At 49.6% G+C, this 22,500-nt stretch overlaps 1 protein-coding gene across 1 annotated transcript in view; it reads right to left on the minus strand.

The window, feature by feature from the left end:
- Positions 1-1,597: 1,597 nt before the first annotated feature.
- LOC140192701 (cell adhesion molecule 1-like) overlaps positions 1,598-22,500 on the minus strand; it is a 41,426-nt gene continuing 20,523 nt past the window's right edge. Inside the window, exon 6 of the mRNA XM_072250217.1 lies at positions 1,598-1,698. Coding sequence (XP_072106318.1) covers positions 1,598-1,698 — 101 coding nt within the window. The remainder of the gene's footprint in view (positions 1,699-22,500) is intronic.

A 22,500-nucleotide genomic window follows, 5' to 3' on the forward strand; every position in this document is an offset into this window, starting at 1 on the left:
GAGTAAAACGACATAGAAGGTACAATTATTGCCTCTAATCATTGCTGCTGTCAGGGAGGCCGTACAGGAGCCGGAGGAGACACTCAGAAGCTTAGGAATGGTTTCTTCCCCCTCCGCCATCAGAATGGACAATGAATCCAAGTACACCACCTCAGTATTTTTTGTTGCTGCCTTTTTTGCACTACTTGTTTAATTTAATTTTCTTTATATACGTAAACTTCTTATTGTGATTTATAGTTTTTACTATCGATAGCAGTGAACAAAACTCGGGTGCCTAGGACTTCTGCATGCTGTATTGATCTGACAACATGGAGCAGAGAGTGAGTTTGTAAATCTGGCCAGAGCAAAGGGTGTTGGGAACGGCACGGGAGGGGAGTGGGACGGGTGGCAGAGAACCAGTGCCAGGGGTGGCAGTGGTGGGGTGGCAATGCTGGTGCAGACACAACCAGCCCTGAGACACCAGGCAGGGTCACTTGATTCCAAACAATTGGTTTATTGATCATTACAGAATGTCTCTCTGGTGCTTCCCCTCTCCCTCCCCCTTTCCCAACCATGATCCACTCTCCCTTCCCATTTTCCCAACCATGATTCTCCTTTCCCTTCCACTTTTCCCAATTATGATTCCCCTCTCCCTTGCCCCATTCCCAACCATGATTCCCCTCTCCCATCCCCTTTTCCCAACCATGATTCCCCCCTTCCTTCCCCTTTTCCCAGCCATGATTCCCCTTTCCCTTCTCCTTTTCCTAACCGTGATTCCCCTCTCCCTTCTCCTTTTCCCAACCATGATTCTGATATGGGTCTCTATTGTGGACTGAGAGTGGGAAGGGAACAGGGAGAGGGGAATCATGGTTGGAAAAAGGGGAAGGGAGAGGGGGAATCATGGTTGGGGAAAAGGGGAAGGGAGAGGAGAATCATGGTTGGGAAAAGGGGAAGGGAGAGGGGAATCATGGTTGGGGAAAAGGGGAAGGGAGAGGGGGAATCGTGGTTGGGAAAAGGGGAAGGGAGAGGAGAATCATGGTTGGGAAAAGAGGAAGGGAGAGGGGAATCGTGGTTGGGAAAAGGGGAATGGAGAGGGGAAGCACCAGAGAGGCATTCTGTAATGATCAATAAACCGATTGTTTGGAGTCAAATGACCCAGCCTGGTGTCTCAGGGCCGGGTGTGTCTGCACCTGCAGCATCCCCCGCCCTCAGAACTCCTCTGTCACCCCCAACCCCCTCCCGCAGGCGCTCCACCCTCGCCGTTTCCAACATCCTTTGCTCCTGCCGTGCTCACCGCTCCAGGTTGACAACATTGACAAATACAGCACTGTGCAATATATATATATATATATATATATATATACATACATAATGCCTAAGACTTGCACAGTACTGTATAAATACATTAAGTAGCTCACCAACACAGATCGATTGTCTGTCCATAAAGTGACTCTGGGCACAGGAGTGTCTGTACAGAAGGTGACTCTGACAGGAAATGATAAAGTAGTGGTGGTTGGCTCCCATATATGACATTTTTTTTAAAGGGAGTTTTTACTGGCCGATCAATGGGCTCAGTGCGCACCAAGTCAAATAAACCTTGCAAAGCCGTGTTGAGAACTTACTGCGGTTTCCCGCTGGCCGTGCACGTGAGCTCCAGAGTGTCCCCTTCTCTTGTCGGGCCTTGCGGGTAGCTGACAGTAATCTGCACCAGAGGCTTATCTGCAAAGGTAAGAAGTCAGATTTCAGTCTGCCTCCTGAGCAAAGAAAGCTTTCATTCCGGAGCAGTGAGCCTCCCACGCCCGCCCCCGCCCCAGGGGCCAACCGCACCTCCCTCTCCCAGCGACTTCCGATAAAATACCGATAAAAGGGGAATTGAGTATAGGAGCAAAGAGGTCCTTCTGCAGTTGTACAGGGCTCTGGTGAGACCACACCTGGAGTACTGAGTGCAGTTTTGGTCTCCAAATTTGAGGAAGGACATTCTTGCTATTGAGGGAGTGCAGCGTAGGTTCACTGGGTTAATTCCCGGGATGGCGGGACTGTCATATGTCGAAAGATTGGAGCAACTGGGCTTGTATACTCTGGAATTTAGAAGGATGAGAGGGGATCTAATTGAAACATATAAGATTATTAGGGGATTGGACACGCTGGAGGCAGGAAACGTGTTCCCGATGTTGGGGGAGTCCAGAACCAGAGGCCACAGTTTGAGAATAAGGGGTAGACAATTTAGAACGGAGTTGAGGAAAAACTTTTTCACACAGAGGGTTGTGGATCTGTGGAATGCTCTGCCTCAGAAGGCAGTGGAGGCCAATTCTCTGAATTCTTTCAAGAAAGAGTTAGATAGAGCTCTTAAAGATAGCGGAGTGAAGGGATATGGGGAGAAGGCAGGAACAGGGTACTGATTGTGGATGATCAGCCATGATCACAGTGAATGGCGGTGCTGGTTCGAAGGGCTGAATGGCCTACTCCTGCACCTATTGTCTATTGTCTAAAAATGGAGGCGGAGGGGATGTGTCCCCCGCTGGGGGAGTCGAAGACCAGAGGGCACGGCCTCAGAGTCGAGGGGTGTCCCGTTGGAACAGAGATGAGGAAGCGGGGGTTGGTTTCTTCAGCCAGGGGGCGGTAGGTCTGTGCAATTCATTGCCACAGGTGGCCGTGGAGACTCAACGAGGCCATGGAGCTCACAGGCAACCACGTGACCAATCAACCCGCTGACTGTGGGGGGAAACTACGCAGGCAGATTCCTTCCTCTCCAGCCCTTTACCTTTCCCACCCACCACATCTCCCTGGTGTCCCTCCTCCTTCCCTTTCTCCCACGGTCCACTCTCCTCTCCGATCAGATTCCTTCCTCTCCAGCCCTTCACCTTTCCCACCCACCACATCTCCCTGGTGTCCCTCCTCCTTCCCTTTCTCCCACGGTCCACTCTCCTCTCCGATCAGATTCCTTCCTCTCCAGCCCTTCACCTTTCCCACCCACCACATCTCCCTGGTGTCCCTCCTCCTTCCCTTTCTCCCACGGTCCACTCTCCTCTCCGATCAGATTCCTTCCTCTCCAGCCCTTCACCTTTCCCACCCACCACATCTCCCTGGTGTCCCTCCTCCTTCCCTTTCTCCCACGGTCCACTCTCCTCTCTGATCAGATTCCTTCCTCTCCAGCCCTTTACCTTTCCCACCCACCACATCTCCCTGGTGTCTCTCCTCCTTCCCTTTCTCCCACGGTCCACTCTCCTCTCTGATCAGATTCCTTCCTCTCCAGCCCTTTACCTTTCCCACCCATCACCTCCCCCTGGTGTCCCTCCTCCTTCCCTTTCTCCCACGGTCCACTCTCCTCTCCGATCAGATTCCTTCCTCTCCAGCCCTTCACCTTTCCCACCCACCACATCTCCCTGGTGTCCCTCCTCCTTCCCTTTCTCCCACGGTCCACTCTCCTCTCTGATCAGATTCCTTCCTCTCCAGCCCTTTACCTTTCCCACCCATCACCTCCCCCTGGTGTCCCTCCTCCTTCCCTTTCTCCCACGGTCCACTCTCCTCTCCGATCAGATTCCTTCCTCTCCAGCCCTTTACCTTTCCCACCCACCACATCTCCCTGGTGTCCCTCCTCCTTCCCTTTCTCCCACGGTCCACTCTCCTCTCTGATCAGATTCCTTCCTCTCCAGCCCTTTACCTTTCCCACCCATCACATCTCCCTGGTGTCCCTCCTCCTTCCCTTTCTCCCACGGTCCACTCTCCTCTCCGATCAGATTCCTTCCTCTCCAGCCCTTTACCTTTCCCACCCATCACCTCCCCCTGGCGTCCCTCCTCCTTCCCTTTCTCCCACGGTCCACTCTCCTCTCCGATCAGATTCCTTCCTCTCCAGCCCTTTACCTTTCCCACCCATCACCTCCCCCTGGCGTCCCTCCTCCTTCCCTTTCTCCCACGGTCCACTCTCCTCTCCGATCAGATTCCTTCCTCTCCAGCCCTTTACCTTTCCCACCCATCACCTCCCCCTGGTGTCCCTCCTCCTTCCCTTTCTCCCACGGTCCACTCTCCTCTCCGATCAGATTCCTTCCTCTTCAGCCCTTTACCTTTCCCACCCATCACCTCCCCCTGGTGTCCCTCCTCCTTCCCATTCTCCCACGGTCCACTCTCCTCTCCGGTCAGATTCCTTCCTCTCCAGCCCTTTACCTTTCCCACCCATCACCTCCCCCTGGTGTTCCTGCTCCTTCCCTTTCTCCCACGGTCCACTCTCCTCTCCGATCAGATTCCTTCCTCTCCAGCCCGTTACCTTTCCCACCCATCACCTCCCCCTGGTGTCCCTCCTCCTTCCCTTTCTCCCACGGTCCACTCTCCTCTCTGATCAGATTCCTTCCTCTCCAGCCCTTTACCTTTCCCACCCATCACCTCCCCCTGGTGTCCCTCCTCCTTCCCTTTCTTTCACGGTCCACTCTCCTCTCTGATCAGATTCCTTCCTCTCCAGCCCTTTACCTTTCCCACCCATCACCTCCCCCTGGTGTCCCTCCTCCTTCCCTCTCTCCCATGGTCCACTCTCCTCTCCTGTCAGATTCCTTCCTCTCCAGCCCTTTACCTTTCCCACCCATCACCTCCCCCTTGTGTCCCTCCTCCTTCCCTTTCTCCCACGGTCCACTCTCCTCTCCGATCAGATTCCTTCCTCTCCAGCCCTTTACCTTTCCCACCCATCACCTCCCCCTGGTGTCCCTCCTCCTTCCCTTTCTCCCACGGTCCACTCTCCTCTCCGATCAGATTCCTTCCTCTCCAGCCCTTTACCTTTCCCACCCATCACCTCCCCCTGGTGTCCCTCCTCCTTCCCTTTCTCCCACGGTCCACTCTCCCCTCCCATCAGATTCCTTACTCTCCCACCCACCTGGCTTCACCTATCACCTCCCAGCTTGTCCTCCTTCCTTTCCAGCCCTGATGAAGGGGTCTCGGCCCTAAACATCGGCTGTTTACTCACTCCCACGGATGCTGCCCGACCTGCTGAGTTCCTCCTAATCGCCACGGAATGGGGCAAAGGGGCAAAGTGCAGCCTCCAGCAAACTCGAGCGGCGGCGGGGCCTGGGGAAGGGGTGGGTGGGGGGTGGGGAATGGCCCGAGCTCAGGAAAATTCCCCAAGCCGGCAAAAGGCGGCCGCGGGCGCTACTACCGCCGTCTCCAAAAGATCCGCGCCCCGACCGGCCGTTGCTGAATCTCAAACAAGTGTGTGAGACGTGACAAGGCACACATCACTCCAATCTGTTTCCCAGCAGGGTCCCTGCCCGGGGGGCGGGGGACTGTGCACACGGCACGGCGGTGGAGACCGCCAGCCACGTGATGGATCGAAGAACTACCGTGGCATCGGTTTTCCCTGGCAGGGGCTCTGCGATATTCTCAGGCTGGGACCAAATACTGACTGATCGGGGCGACAAATGGTCAAGTCAAAGTTCACTTTCCATTGTCACTCAAGGTTCAAGTTTGCTTAACCCCATTTCCAGTTCAGAAGCGCAAAAGGAGAACGAAATTAATTGTTGCACTGGACCAGGTGCAGCACAGAAAAAAACACAATAAGATAAAGGACTCCCTAAAAATAAAAAACTCAATAACTATCAATATATAATCCACACCCAATTGCCCACCATTGAGAACATCTACCATAAACGCTGCCTGGGCAGGGTGAGAAGCATTATCAATGATGCATCTCACCCTAACCATGGACTTTTTACTCTCCTCCCATCCGGTAGGTGCTAGAGGAGCCTCCGCTCCCGCACCAGCAGGCACAGGAAGAGCTTCTTCCCTGAGGCTGTGACCCTGCTGAACCTCACATCACAGCACTAAGCAGTATTGCACCCATATTGTACTGTCTCAGTACTTTTATATTTGTGTGCTGTAGCACTTACTTTTTATTCAGCAATGTGGAGCAGAGAGCGAGTTTGTAAATCTGACGGGAGAAAAGGACGTTGGGAACGGCGAGGGTGGAGCGTCGTGGGAGGGGCGTGGGACGGGTGGCAGAAAAGGAGTGCCAGGGATGGGGAGGTGATGCGGGGTGCGGACACACCAGGCAAGGCCATTTGATTCCAAACAATCGGTTTGTTGATCATTACAGAATGTCTCTCTGGTGCTTCCCCTCTCCCTCCCCCTTCCTCCAACCATGATTCCCCTCGCGAACTGCCCCCCTCCAGAATCAGGTTTATCATCACTCACATAATATCATGAAATTTGTGTTTCTTTTTGTTTGCGGCAGCAGTACAGTGCAATACATAGAATTACTACAGTCCTGTGCAAAAGTCTTCGGTACCTCAGCTACGTGCAGACTTTTGAATGGTGCTGTAATAAATAAGCAATAAATATTGAAAACAAGAGATGAAGCGTCTTTGAAAGTGAGTGTGTAGGTTGTGGGAGCAGTTCAGTGTTGGGGTGAGTGAAGTTGTCCACTCTGGTTCAAGAGCCTGATGGTTGAGGGGTAATAACTGTTCCTGAATCTGGTGGTGTGGGTCCTGAGGCTCCTGTACCTCCTTCCTGGTGGTTGAGGGGTGATAACTGTTCCTGAACCTGGTGGTGCGGGTCCTGAGACTCCTGTACCTCCTTCCTGATGGTTGAGGGGTAATAACTGTTCCTGAACCTGGTGGTGTGGGTCCTGAGGCAACTGTACCTCCTTCCTGATGGTTGAGGGGTAATAACTGTTCCTGAACCTGGTAGTGTGGGTTCTGAGGGTCCCGTACCTCCTTGCTGATGGTCGAGGGGGTAATAACTGTTCCTGAACCTGGTGGTGTGGGTCCTGAGGCTCCTGTACCTCCTTCCTGATGGTTGAGGGGTAATAACTGTTCCTGAACCTGGTAGTGTGGGTCCTGAGGGTCCCGTACCTCCTTGCTGATGGTCGAGGGGGTAATAACTGTTCCTGAACCTGGTGGTGTGGGTCCTGAGGCTCCTGTACCTCCTTCCTGATGGTTGAAGGGTAATAACTGTTCCTGAAGCTGGTGTCTGTCCCTTGAGGCTGACCACAACGCAATGGCATGCCATAGACGTGGCAAGTGACTCCGACTGAGAGAAAAAAGAAATTTCTGTCTGCTCCAACAAAGAAACATTGAAAACCTACAGCACAATACAGGCCCTTTGGCCCACAAAGCTGTGCTGAACATGTCCCTGCCTTAGAAACTACCCAGGTTTACCCACAGCCCTCGATTTTTCTAAGCTCCATGTCCCTATCCAGGAGTCTCTTAAAAGACCCTATCGCATCCTCCTCCACCACCGTCGCCGGCAGCCCATTCCACGCACTCACCACTCTCTGTGTGAAAAAACCCTGACATCTCCTCTGTACCTACTCCCCAGCACCGTAAACCTGTGCCCTCTTCTGGCAGCCATTTCAGCCCTGGGAAAAAGCCTCTGACTATCCACATGATCAGTGCCTCTCATCATCTTGTACACCTCTATCTGAAATGATAGGAGGAGACAGGAGGGGGAGGGATGATGGAGCCAAGAGCTGGGCAGTTGGTTCGGATCTCCCCCTCCCCCTCCCAATTTCAAATCTCTTACTATCTCTTCTTTCAGTTAGTCCTGACGAAGGGTCTCGGCCCGAAACGTCGACTGTACCTCTTCCTAGAGATGCTGCCTGGCCTGCTGCATTCACCAGCAACTTTGATGCGTGTTGCTTGAAATTCCAGCATCTGCAGATTTCCTCGTGTTTGCGTCATTATAGAGCCTAATGGCCAAGTGTAAGAATGACCTCATTTATCGCTCTTTGGAGCAGCCCATTTGTCTCAGTCAGTTACTAAAAGTTCTCCTCTGTTCAGCCAATGAGGCATGCAGAGGGTGAGAAACGTTGTCCAGAATTGCCAGGATTTTCCGGAGGGTCCTTTGTTCCATCGCAGCCTCCAGTGTGTCCGGTTTGACTCCTATAACAGAGCCAGCCTTTCTAATCAGTTTACTGAGCCTGTTGGCATCACCCGGCGTTGATACCATTGCCCCAGCACACCACCGCATGGAAGATTGTACTGGTGACAGCAGACAGGTAGAACGTGTGAAGGAGAGGCCTGCACACTCCAAAGGACCTCAGTCTCCTCAGGAAGTCGAGGTGACTCTGGCCCTCCTTGTACACGGGGCGTGGGGGGGGTGTCAATTTCAACACTTTGAGAAGCGATGGATGAGAGGGTTATGGCCCAGGTGCGGTTCGACGGGACTTGGTAGGATAATGGCACAGCACGGGCCAGGTGGGCCGAATGGCCTGTTTCTGTGCTGTCGTGCTCCGTGGCCCTGCCTGGCAACAGTACGCCGACTTGCAATCGCGGTGTCTCATCCGGCAAGCTCTGGTTCCCAGCGACAATGGCACATCGGAGCCTAACCAGCCCTGCGCCACCTTTGAAAAATCAGCGCAGGAGATCTTCGAGCCCGATTTTTTCCTTTCTCTCCCCCGCCGCCCCGGAAGGGAACAGTATCGGCTCACGGAGCAAGGCCTAACCCCCGGCGCTGAGAACGCACCGCACGCCACTCTGGTCCGGCGCCGAGGGTGCTTAACGGGATCGGAAGATCGCAGGCCCGTGGCTGTGCTTCCCCTCACAACCTTCCTTAATAAGATTGCAAATGAGCAGCCAACTGGGAAACAGGGCGACGAGACCCGCTGTTGTGCCGGATAATATAACTGAAGAGCACGGCTGCCCGCCGTCCAAGCAGCCTGCGCAGCATTTCAGTACCGGCCGCCCGAGAGCAAACCGGAACGGCTCGGGGGGGTTGGAGCGGTGGGGCGGTTGACACTCCACGACGTGATACAGGCACCAAGTCGAATGATGTTCGTGTTGTAGCGTGGATGAAATCATCGCAGAGACAGGGTCACCGGTAGGTACAGAGCAGCTTCTTTATTCGACACAACAAGGTACAGCAGGCATCTACGTACCTAGACCCTTTCCGCAGAAAGGTCTGCTAGCCCAACGTGGGCTCGATATTTATATGCTAAACACAAAGGCAATTGCTACTTAAAAAGTTACAGACAATGCATAGACAATACTCCCTCTTGAAGCTACATACAAAATATCATGGCATCCTTTCCTTCCGACGCCAACATGTCTGTGTTGGTACCCACAGCCTTTAGGAATGTAAGTTAAGTCTACAATACATTTATTTGGCATTTCCCATGCTAACATAGAAGACAATTAATATTTATAATGTATAGATAATACTGTCTTCGAAGCTACAGCATTAGGTCAAACTATGGTGCCAGAAGCATCTGACTGAGTACAGGGCTACTGTAGGAAACTTGGTCACATGGTGTGAGCAGAATTATCTGCAGCTTAATGTGAAAAAGACTAAGGAGCTGGTGGTAGACCTGAGGAGAGCTAAGGTACCGGTGACCCCTGTTTCCATCCAGGGGGTCAGTGTGGACATGGTGGAGGATTACAAGTACCTGGGGATACGAATTGACAATAAACTGGACTGGTCAAAGAACACTCAGGCTGTCTACAAGAAGGGTCAGAGCCGTCTCTATTTCCTGAGGAGACTGAGGTCCTTTAACATCTGCCGGACGATGCTGAGGATGTTCTACGAGTCTGTGGTGGCCAGTGCTATCATGTTTGCTGTTGTGTGCTGGGGCAGCAGGCTGAGGGTAGCAGACACCGACAGAATCAACAAACTCACTCGTAACGCCAGTGATGTTGTGGGGATGGAACTGGACTCTCTGACAGTGGTGTCTGAAAAGAGGATGCTGTTTAAGTTGCATGCCATCTTGGTCAATGTCTCCCATCCACTACATAATGTACTGGTTGGGCACAGGAGTACATTCAGCCAGAGACTCATTCCACCGAGATGCAGCACAGAGCGTCATAGGAAGTCATTCCTGCCTGTGGCCATCAAACTTTACAACTCCTCCCTTGGAGGGTCAGACACCCTGAGCCAATAGGCTGGTCCTGGACTTATTTCATAATTTCCTGGCATAATTTAACTATTTATGGTTCTATTACTATTTATTATTTATGGTGCAACTGTAACGAAAACCAATTTCCCCCGGGATCAATAAAGTACGACTACGACTACGACCTTTTAGGAAGCGCATTGTCAAATAGAAGTCTGGTGGCCAAAGTCATTGAAGTGTAAACAAATCATCTACCCAAAGAAAAGTTCACTCTAACGCGGAGGACGCCCTACCCTCCGCTGAGAAACCGGCTGCGACGAGGCCACCTTGCAACGGTAAAAAACCTAGCAAAGCTCTAAGACCAGCCAATGTTACAAGGCAGACGGGCGAAGCGCGAGCCTCAGTGGTCGACGCGGATTTAAGCGTTAAAGCGGTCAGCAAAAAAAAAATATATCATTTCCACCCCCCACCACCCCGGATTACCCGCTGGCTCTAATCAGACTCAACTGACCCAAAGGCAAAAAACAGCCGTACTCTTCGATTTTACCCCCCCCCAGAATAAATTAAGCAGAATCAGAACTAAATTTAGCATCACTGGCATTACGTCGAGAGATTTGTCAACTTTATGGCAGCAGTACATGATTACTATACAGGAAGAAATGAATTAAGTAAATATATATAAATATGTACACACATTGGCACTTGAAAGTCTGTGAACCCTGCAGAATTTTCTCTATTTATGCGTAAATGTGATCAGATCTTCACGGTTAAGTCCTAAAACTAGATAAAGAGAACCCAATTAAATAAATAACACCAAAAAATATTATACATGTTCATTTAGTTATTGAGAAAAATGATCCAATATTACATGGATTTGTTGGGAAAAAATATGTGGACCTCTGGGGTAATTAGATTAGATTAGAATGTGAGGACACGTAGTCCTCTTTTTTTAGTAATGCATGCATTAAGAAATGATACAATGTTTCTCCAGAAAGATATCACAGAAACACAAGACAAACCAAGACTAAAAAAACTGACAAAAACCACATCATTATAACATAGAGTTACAATGGTGCAAAGCAATACCGTAATTTGATAAAGAACAGACCATGGGCACGGTTAAAAAAAAAGTCTCAGAGTCTCTCAAAAGTCCCATCATCTCACGCAAACGGTAGAAGGAAGAGAAACACTCTTCCTGTCATGGGCACGGTAAAAAAAAGTCTCAAAGTCTCTTGAACGTCCCATCATCTCATGCAGATGGTAGAAGGGAGAAACTCTCCCTGCCATGAAACTCCAGTGCCACAAACCCTGGAAGCATCCGACCACAGCTGACTCTTGAGTCCATCCGAAAACTTCGAGCCTCCGACCAGCCCTCCGACACCGAGCACCGAGCACCGTGCACCATCTCTGCCGAGTGCTTCGACCCTGGCCCCAGCAACAGGCAATAAGCAAAGCCGAGGATTTCGGGCCTTCCCCTCCGGAGATTCTGGATCGCACAGTAGCAGCGGCAGCGAAGCGGGCGTTTCAGAAGTTTCTCCAGGTGTTCCTCCATGCTTCTCACGTCTGTCTCCACCAAATCAGGATTGTGCACGGCATCCTACTTACAAATACTGATATAATTTCAGAGCGGCCGCGCGCGCTGCGTCGCGCCGCCATCTTCTCCTCCCCTACTGAGAGAATGCCTTCTCCAAAAGCTATTTGGAGTCAGGCGTTCCAATCAATGAGATGGGATTGGAGCTGTGGGTTGTGGAGGTGCTCTGTCCTCTGAAAAAGGCACACGCAAAGTCAGGTTACTGACAGAGCTTGCCCTTCTTAGGAAAGATCTGTTTATGTGCACCATGCCTCAATCAGAATAACTTTCAGAAGACCTTAGAAGAAGAGTTGTACAGATGCACGAAGCTGGAAAAGGCTACATAAGCATTTCTAAAGGCCAGAGTGTTCATCAGTCCACAGTAAGAGAAATCTTCTACAAATGGAGGAAACTCAGTACTGTTGCTACTCTCCCTCGGAGTGAGAATCCTGCAAAGGTCACACCAAAAGACCTGCAGAAATCTCCAGAACTTGCTAAGGTCTCTGTCCATGTGTCCACCATAAGAAAACAGTGAACCAGAATGGTGTTCATGGAAGGACACCATGCTCTCCAAAAAAAAATCATTGCTGCATGTTGCAAGTTTGCAAAGGACCACCTGGATGTTCTACAACACTTCTGGGACAATGTTCTGTGGACACACGAGACTAAAGTTGAACTTCTTAGAGCAAAAAGGGCTCTGTGCACCAACACCAGAACCCCAGACCAACTGTGAAGCATGGTGGAAGGAGCATCATGGTTTGGGGCTGCTTTGCTGCCTCAGGGCCTGGACAGCTTGCAATTGTTGAGGGAACAATGAATTCAATATTGTATCGAGACATTTTACAGGGTGGCAGTCTGTCACTTGAAGCTTAGTAGAAGTTGGATAATGCAACAAGACAATGATCCGAAAGGCAAGAGTAAATCAACAACAGAATGGTTTAAAAAGAAGAAAATTTGTGTTTTGGGATGGCCAAGTCAAATTCCTCATCTTAATCCTATAGAAATGCTGTGGAAGGACCCGAAACGAGCTGTTTATGCAAGATATCGCACCAACATCCAGGAATTGAATTTAAAAACGCAAACACGAGGAAATCTGCAGATGCTGGAATTTCAAGTAACACACATCAAAGTTGCTGGTGAATGCAGCAGGCCAGGCAGCACCTCTAGGAAGAGGTACAGTCGATGTTTCCGGCCCGAGACCCTTCGTCAGGACTAGCTGAAAGAAGAGCTAGTAAGAGATTTGAAAGCAGTTGAAGCAGTTTTGTAAAGAGGAATGGTCAAAAATTCCTCCAAGCCGACGTGCAGGACTGATCAACAGTTACTGGAGGTGTTTGGTTGAAGTTATTGCTTTACAAGGGGGTCACACCAGTTACTATAGCAAAGGTTCACGTACTTTTTCCAGCAAATACATGTAATATTGGAGCATTTTTCTCTATAAATAAATGAACATGTATAATGTTTTTGTGTTATTAATTTAATTGGGCTCCCTGCATCTAGTTTTAGGACTTGAGTGAAGATCTGATCACATTTTAGGTCATATTTATGCAGAAATAGAGAAAATTCTACAAGCTTCACAAACTGTATATGCTGCCTATAAAAAATATTCACCCCCCTTGGAAGTTTTCACGTTTTATTGTTTTACAACATTGAATCACAGTGGATTTAATTTGGCTTTTTTGAACAGTGATCAACAGAAAGTATAGTGTCAAAGTGAAAACAAATTTCTGCAAATTGGTCTAAAATGATTTCATTTATTGAACACAAAATAATTGATTGCATAATTACTCACCCCCTTCAAGTCGGTATTCAGTAGATGCACCTTTGGCAGCAATTACATCCATAAGTCTGTGTGGATAGGTCTCTATCAGCTTTGCACATCTGGACACTGTAATTTTTCCTCATTCTTCTTTACAAAACTGCTCAAGCTCTGTCAGATTGCATGGGGACTGTGAGTGAACAGCCCTTTTCAAGTCCAGCCACAAATTCTCAATTGGATTGAGGTCTGGACTCTGACTTGGCCACTCCAGGACATTAACTTTTGTTGTTTTTTAAGCCATTCCTGTGCAGCTTTAGCTTTAGGCTTGCTGGAAGAAAAACCTTTCGCCAAGTCGCAGTTCTCTCGCAGACTGCATTAGGTTTTCCTCTGGGATTTCCCTGTATTTTGCTGCATTCGTTTTACCCTCTACCTTCACAAGCCTTCCAGGGCCTGCTGCAGTGAAGCATCCCCACAGCATGATACAGCCACCACCATGCTTCACGGTAGGGATGGTGTGTTTTTGCTGATGTGCAGTGTTTGGCTTATGCCAAACATAGCATTTAGTCAGATGGTCAAAAAGCTTAATTTTGGTTCCATCAGACCACAGAACCTTCTTCCAGCTGACTTCAGTCTCCTACATGCCTTCTGGCAAACTCCAGCCGAGATTTCATGTCAGTTTTTTTCAACAGTGGCTTTCTCTTTGCCACTCTCCCATAAAGCTGTGACTGGTGAAGCACCCGGGCAACAGTTGTTGTATGCACAGTCTCTCCCATCTCAGCCGCTGAAGCTTGTAACTCCTCCAGAGTTGTCACAGGTCTCTTGGTGGCCTCCCTCACTCGTCCCCTTCTTGCACGGTCGCTCAGCTCACAATAGGCAGATTTACAGCTGTGCCATATTCTTGATGTTTGACTTAACTGTACTCCAAGGGATATACAGTGACTTGGAAATTTTCTTGTATCCATCTCCTGACTTGTGCTTTTTCAGTATCCTTTCTGAGAAGTTGCTTGGCGTGTTCTTTTTGTCTTAATGGTGTAGTTTTTGCCGGGATACCGACTCACCGGCAGTTGGACATAGAAACATAGAAAATAGGTGCAGGAGTAGGCTATTCGGCCCTTCGAGCCTGCACCGCCATTTATTATGATCATGGCTGATCATCCAACTCAGAACCCTGCACCAGCCTTCTCTCCATACCCCCGAACCCCGTAGCCACAAGGGCCATATCTAACTCCCTCTTAAATATAGCCAATGAACTGGCCTCAACTGTTTCCTGTGGCAGAGAATTCCACAGATTCACCACTCTCTGTGTGAAGAAGTTTTTCCTCATCTCGGTCCTAAAAGACTTCCCCTTTATCCTCAAACTGTGACCCCTTGTTCTGGACTTCCCCAACATCGGGAACAATCTTCCTGCATCTAGCCTGTCCAATCCCTTTAGGATTTTATATGTTTCAATCAGATCTCCCCTCAATCTTCTAAATTCCAACGAGTACAAGCCCAGTTCATCCAGTCTTTCTTCATATGAAAGTCCTGCCATCCCAGGAATCAATCTGGTGAACCTTCTTTGTACTCCCTCTATGGCAAGGATGTCTTTCCTCAGATTAGGGGACCAAAACTGCACACAATACTCCAGGTGTGGTCTCACCAAGGCCTTGTACAACTGCAGTAGTACCTCCCTGCTCCTGTACTCGAATCCTCTCGCTATAAATGCCAGCATACCATTCGCCTTTTTCACCGCCTGCTGTACCTGCATGCCCACCTTCAATGACTGGTGTATAATAACACCCAGGTCTCGTTGCACCTCCCCTTTTCCTAATCGGCCACCATTCAGATAATAATCTGTTTTCCTATTCAGATACAGGGGTATTTTTACCACAATCAATTGAGACACTTTGACTGCACACAGGTCTCCAAAAGCAGATCTCCATTTAACTAATCATCTAATTTCTAAAACTAATTAGCTGCAGCAGTGATGATTTGGTGTGTCATATTAAAAGACGGGGGGGGTGGTATTGAATACATATGCAATCAAATAGTGTGTGTTCTATATTTGTAATTAATTCAATTCATTTTGTAGAGATCTGTTTTCACTTTGACACAAAAGAGTCCTCTGTTGATCAGTGTCAAAAAACGCCAAATTAAATCCACCGTGATTCAATGTTGTAAAAACAAACATGAAAACTTCCAGGGGGGGAGAATACCTTTTATTGGCACTGTGTGTGTGTGTGTGTGTGTGTGTGGTGTCAGGGAGGGGTAGCACCTCTGGTGGGGGAACATGCCGCGTCCTTTTTGAAGGCGGTTAGCCCACCTGTGGTCCTCACCTGGCACTCAGCTCTTACCTGTGGCTCCCCGTAGCTGTTTGCGTGCGACAGCGGCCACACCCCGGGCAACGGCTCCAACAAGCCGGCTAAACCAGGGGAGGGTAGCCGACGGGTCTCAAACCCTCGGTGAGATAGGGAGTTGTCTATCCCAGCATGTGAAGACAGACTCCGGCAGATTGAGCGGACGAGACCTATGGAAGGTCCAACGGTCAAGAAGGCGGTCTCTGCAAGCATCGTGGAACATGTAGAGCAGGACAAGACACAGAAGGTGTCCTGGTCATCCACTGCGCCTCGTCCCATCTCCAGCTGTCTCGACTCTGTCTTGCCACTGGATCCAGATGGGAATTGGGAAGAGAGAGTGAGGCTGACACTGCGCAACTCTCCCTCACTTAAATCCAAACTACGCGCTAGTCTCGACACCATCAATGGTGTCAAGGTCCTCATCGACGACGATGGACGAGCACAAAAATTCAAATCATTTTGTAGAGATCTGTTTTCACTCTGACACAAAAAGAGTTTTCTGTTGATCAGTAGCAAAAACGCCAAATTAAATCCACCGTGATTCAATGTTGTAAAAACAAACATGAAAACTTCCGGGGGGGGGGGGTACCTTTTATAGGCACTGTGTGTGTGTGTGTATACATATAATAATAACTCACACACACAGCACATAAAGTATACAGTCAAATGAAACAACGTTCCCCCAGACCAAGGTGCTCGACACAGTACATATAACTCACACACACAACACATAAAGTATACCGTCAAACGAAACAACGTTCCCCTGGACCAAGGTGCACAACACAGTACATATAACTCACACACACAACACGTAAAGTATACCGTCAAACGAAACAACGTTCCCCCGGACCAAGGTGCACGACACAGTACATATAACTCACACACACAACACATAAAGTATACCGTCAAACGAAACAACGTTCCCCCGGACCAAGGTGCACAACACAGTACATATAACTCACACACACAACACATAAAGTATACCGTCAAACGAGACAACGTTCCCCCGGACCAAGGTGCACAACACAGTACATATAACTCACACACACAACACATAAAGTATACCGTCAAACGAAACAACGTTCCCCCGGGCCAAGGTGCACAACACAGTACATATAACTCACACACACAACACATAAAGTATACCGTCAAACAAAACAACGTTCCCCCGGACCAAGGTACACAACACAGTACATATAACTCACACACACAACACATAAAGTATACCGTCACACGAAACAACGTTCCCCCGGACCAAGGTGCACAACACAGTACATATAACTCACACACACAACACATAAAGTACACCGTCAAACGAAACAACGTTCCCCCGGACCAAGGTACACAACACAGTACATATAACTCACACACACAACACATAAAGTATACCGTCAAACGAAACAACGTTCCCCCGGACCAAGGTACACAACACAGTACATATAACTCACACACACAACACGTAAAGTATACCGTCAAACGAAACAACGTTCCCCCGGACCAAGGTGCACAACACAGTACATATAACTCACACACACAACACATAAAGTATACCGTCAAACGAGACAACGTTCCCCCGGACCAAGGTACACAACACAGTACATATAACTCACACACACAACACGTAAAGTATACCGTCACACAAAACAACGTACCCCCAGACCAAGGTGCACGACACAGTACATATAACTCACACACACAACACAGAAAGTAATATTAACACAAATAAATTAACAACTAATTAGGTGCATTTACAACACAAGTTAAAATTTAAGCAGTATAACGTTACTGGCGTTTTGTGGGTGACGAGACCCGGGTTGGTGGCAGGGAGTTCAGTCGTCTCCCGGCCTCGACATTCTTCCTGTAATTATCGCGCCAGAAAGTTTTCCCTCAAGAAAACACTGCCGATCACCCCAGACCCACAGCTTAGCCAGCGGAGGGGGTGGGGGGGGGGGTAGCCAGCCCGATCTCCCGGGCGCGGTGCCGACGCCACCGGCTGGGATTACTCAGATCCACACGGAACGGCGGAACCCCTCCCGCCACGGGCAGACGCAGTCCCGCTGAGCGCTCTTGGGGAAGGGGACAACGGGAGAGTTGTTCAGTGCCGGGAGGAGCTGCACAGCCCACCGCACACCGATGGGCTGGGATCCGGGAACACTTCACACAGACAGCGCCTACAAAGCACGCGGCTGCACTTCAGAACGAGAGGTACCAGGAAAACACTTTTTTGAAGCAAGAATAGGAAACAGCAGCGCCCTAAGACTCGCGGTCTCAATACCTGTTTCATATTTATTTTTTCCTCTCTTACAGTTTGTCGTCTTTTGCGCACTGGTAGCTCGTCTGTCTTGTTAGGTGCAGATTTTCATTTATTCTGTTGCGTTACCGAGTACGACCCGCAAGAAGACGAACCTCAGGGTGGTGACATATATGTACTTTGGCAATAAATCTACTTAGACCATGAGACCATAAGACAAAGGAGCAGAAGTCATCCATTCGGCCCATCGAGTCTGCTCCGCCATTTTATCATGAGCCGATCCATTCTCCCATTTAGTCCCACTCCCCCGCCTTCTCACCATAACCTTTGATGCCCTGGCTACTCAGATACTTATCAATCTCTGCCTTAAATACACCCAATGACTTGGCCTTCACTGCCGCCCGTGGCAACAAATTCCACAGATTCACCGCCCTCTGGCTGAAAAAATTTCTTCGTATTTCTGTTCTGAATGGGCGCCCTTCAATCCTTAAGTCATGCCCTCTCGTACTAGACTCCCCCATCATGGGAAAAAACTTTGCCACATCCACTCTGTCCATGCCTTTTAACATTCGAAATGTTTCTATGAGGTCTCCCCTCATTCTTCTAAACTCCAAGGAATACAGTCCAAGAGCAGACAAATGTTCCTCATTCGTTAACCTTCTCATTCCGGGAATCATTCTAGTGAATCTTCTCTGTACCCTCTCCAACGTCAGCACATCCTTTCTTAAATAAGGAACCCAAAACTGCCCACAGTACTCCAAGTAAGGTCTCACCAGCGCCTTATAGAGCCTCAACATCACATCCCTGCTCCTATACTCTATTCCTCTAGAAATGAATGCCAACATTGCATTCGCCTTCTTCACTACCAACTCAACCTGGAGGTTAACCTTAAGAGTATCCTGCACGAGGACTCCCAAGTCCCATTGCATCTCAGAACTTTGATTTCTTTCCCCATTTAACTTTTGAGTGACCAGATTCAATCACCGACAGTCTCTTGCTGCCCCCGTCGCCTCCCTCTGGTGTTCCACCCCCCACCCCCAGCTTTTCTTTCTGTCTCTTTCACCGATTTGCGTCCCAGCTCTTTGCCGCATCCCCTCCTCTTTTCAGGTTTCACTTCTCACCTCGTGTTTCTCTCCCCGCTCCCGCCTTTCAAATCTACTCTGCAACGTTTTTTTGTTCTCCAGTCCTGCTGAAGGGTTTCGGCTCGAAACGCCAACTGTTCACTATTTTCCTGCGTGCTGCCTGGCCTGCTGAGTTCCTCCAGCATTTTTGTATGTGTTGCTCTGGATTTCCAGCATGCACAGGTCCAATTTCAGGTCATAAAACCCTTCAACCCCCGATCTATTCAGAAAAGCACGTCTGTACTCCTAGACGACAAGACACAGGAGCAGAATGAGGCCACTCGGCCCATCAGTCAGACCTGCCATCCCATCATGGCTGATTTACTATCCCTCTCAACCCCATTCTCCTGCCTCCACCCCGTCACCTTCACCATCCTGACTAATCCAGAACCTAGTCACTTGCGCCTTGAATATACCCAATGACTCGACCCCCACGGCCGCCTGTGGCAATGAATTCCACAGATTCACCACCTTCTGGCAAAAAGAAATCCCTCCTCATCTCCGTTCTAAATGGACGCCCCTCTATTCTGAGTCTGTGCCCTCTGGTCCTGGACTCCCCCACTATAGGAAACATCCTCTCTACACCCACTCTATCTGTACCCTCTGGTCCTAGACTCCCCGTCTATAGGAAGCATCTTCTTCACACCCACTCTATCTGTGTCCTCTGGTCCTAGACTCCCCCACTACAGGAAACATCCTGTCCACACCCACTCTATCTGTGTCCTCTGGTCCTAGACTCCCCCACTACAGGAAACGTCCTCTCCACACCCACTCTATCTGTGTCCTCTGGTCCTAGACTCCCCCCACTATAGGAAACATCCTCTCCACACCCATTCTATCTGTGTCCTCTGGTCCTAGGCTCCCCCACTACAGGAAACATCCTCTCCACACCCACACTATCTGTGTCCTTTGGTCCTAGACTCCCCCACTATCGGAAACATCCTCTCCACACCCACTCTATCTGTGCTCTCTGGTCAAAGACACCCTAACTATAGGGAACATCCTCTCCACATCCACTCTATCTGTGTCCTCTGGTCCTAGACTCCCCCACTACAGGAAACATCCTCTCCACACCCACTCTATCTGTGCCCTCTGGTCCTAGACTCCCCCACTACAGGAAACATCCTCTCCACACCCACTCTATCTGTGTCCTCTGGTCCTAGACTCCCCCACTATGGGAAACATCCTCTCCGCACCCACTCTATCTGTGCCCTCTGGTCCTAGACTCCCCACTACAGGAAACATCCTCTCCACATCCACTCTATCTGTGCTCTCTGCTCAAAGACACCCCGACTATAGGGAACATCCTCTCCACATCCACTCTATCCAGGCCTGACATTATTCGATATGTTTCAATGCGTTTTCACCCCTCCCCACCCCTAATTCTTTCAAACTCCAGTGGAGCCCAAGACCATCGAACGCTCTCCGTGTTAACCCTTTCGTTCCCGGGATCCTTCTTGTGAAACTCCTCTGGACCCTCTGCAATGACAGCAGAGATAAAGGTTGACAGTAGTCTAAGTGCGGTCTGACTTGTGTCTTATAAAACCTCAGCATCACATCGTTCCTTTTATACGGCGGCCCTCTCGAAGCCAATGCAAAGTTCCACTTGCAGCCCCGGGGGGTTGATGACCTCGTCAGGAACCAGTCCTTCAATCCGGGCCCACGCGCCAGTTACCTTCCCCACTGCCGGCTGTATCTGCACGCAGCCGCTCAGGGTCTCGTGCCCCAGTGCGTGTCAGTGTTTCCGGCAACACCAAGTCTTCTGGTAAGCCATTGAGGGACGCAGTGTGGAACCAACACCAAGACTGATCAAATCCACACCGAGAAACATTACCATCCTCGACTGAAGACGGAATCGCCAAGCAAGGCCAGTTAGAAGAGTGGGCTGAAAGACGGCAGATGGAGTTTAATGCTGATAAGTGTGAGGTGCTACATTTTGGTAGGACTAATCAAAATAGGACATACATGGTAAATGGTAGGGCATTGAAGAATGCAGTAGAACAGAGGGATCTAGGAATAATGGTGCATAGTTCCCTGAAGGTGGAATCTCATGTGGATAGGGTGGTGAAGAAAGCTTTTGGTCTGCTGGCCTTTATTAATCAGAGCATTGAGTTTTGGAGTTGGGATGTAATGTTGAAATTATACAAGGCATTGGTAAGGCCAAATTTGGAGTATTGAGTACAGTTTTGGTCACCGAATTAGAGGAAAAATGTCAACAAAATAGAGAGAGTACAGAGGAGATTTACGAGAATGTTACCTGGGTTTCAGTACTTAAGTTACAGAGAAAGGTTGAACAAGTTGGGTCTTTATTCTTTGGAGTGTAGAAGGTTGAGGGGGGACTTGATAGAGGTGTTTAAGATTATGAGGGGGATTGATAGAGTTGACGTGGATAGGCTTTTTCCATTGAGAGTGGGGGAGATTCAAACAAGAGGACACGAGTTGAGAGTTAAAGGGCAAAAGTTTAGGGGTAACATGAGGGGGAACTTCTTTACTCAGAGAGTGGTAGCTGTGTGGAACGAGCTTCCAGCAGAAGTGGTTGAGGCAGGTTCAATATTGTCATTTAAAGTTAAATTGGATAGATATATGGACAGGAAAGGAATGGAGGGTTATGGGCTGAGTGCAGGTCGGTGGGACTAGGTGAGAGTAAGAGTCTGGCACGGACTAGAAGGGCCGAGATGGCCTGTTTCTGTGCTGTAATTGTTATATGGTTATATGGATATAACCTGCAAGACATGGTGTGAAGCCAACACCAAGACTGATCAAATCCACACTGAGAAACATTAACATCCTCGACCGAAGTAGGGATCTCCAAGCAAGTTCTGGTCAGCTATTTCCCTGCAGGACATGAACTGAGTGACGCGTTGTGGAGCCAGGTCTGCTACCACAAAGTGTCCATGGATTAAGGCTTTCCTGTTCAGACTCTGTGTACAAAGTGCCCATTACGGTATCAGGAACTCTGTAATGGGCAACTGGGGGTGTTGGGCAGGCAATCCCGGAGACGCAGCAACGTCCAACTATGTGGGAGGGAGGGAAGAGGCTCACTTGGCAGTTACCTCGATGCATTTTGGGCATGCTGTGTTGGCGCCAGAACGTGCGACAACTCTTGTGGGCCGGCCCCAGCGCATGCTGATGGGTGTTATTGCAAACGACGCATTTCACTGACAAGAGAGAATGTGCAGATGCTGGAAATGCAGACACACACACACACACACACAAAATGCTGGAGGAACTCAGCAGGTCAGGCAGCTGGACCCCTGTCGTAGGGTTGTGGCCCAAAATGTCGACTGAATACTCTTTTCCCGTACACAGCCTCTCGGACAGCAAGCCTCGTGTAGCGCCTCCTCGCTGGCGACACACACACGGAAACTGAACTCCTCTCGGACTCGAGCTGAACTACAGGGGACGGGGAGGAGGTCCGGCCCCTGCACGACGTAGCACGCAGGCCCACCGGCGTGCGGACATGCCTCGGTGCTCGTGAACCAGATCCCCGGCTACGGGTAAATAGCCCCCACCGCCTTGCGGGCAGCCTCGGGGAGAGACGAAGGTCTACGGGAGTTAAACCCAGACAGCAAATCCGGAGTGGAGCCCCTGATGTCATTGAACATCCTCCCGGCAGCTCCTGCAGCCGAGCTGGTGACAAACGTATTGCTTCATAAGCTTTCCTTCGGGCTACACCGGTGAG

The sequence above is a fragment of the Mobula birostris genome, unplaced genomic scaffold (assembly GCF_030028105.1).
Source record: "Mobula birostris isolate sMobBir1 unplaced genomic scaffold, sMobBir1.hap1 scaffold_2203, whole genome shotgun sequence".
Lineage (NCBI taxonomy): Eukaryota > Metazoa > Chordata > Chondrichthyes > Myliobatiformes > Myliobatidae > Mobula > Mobula birostris.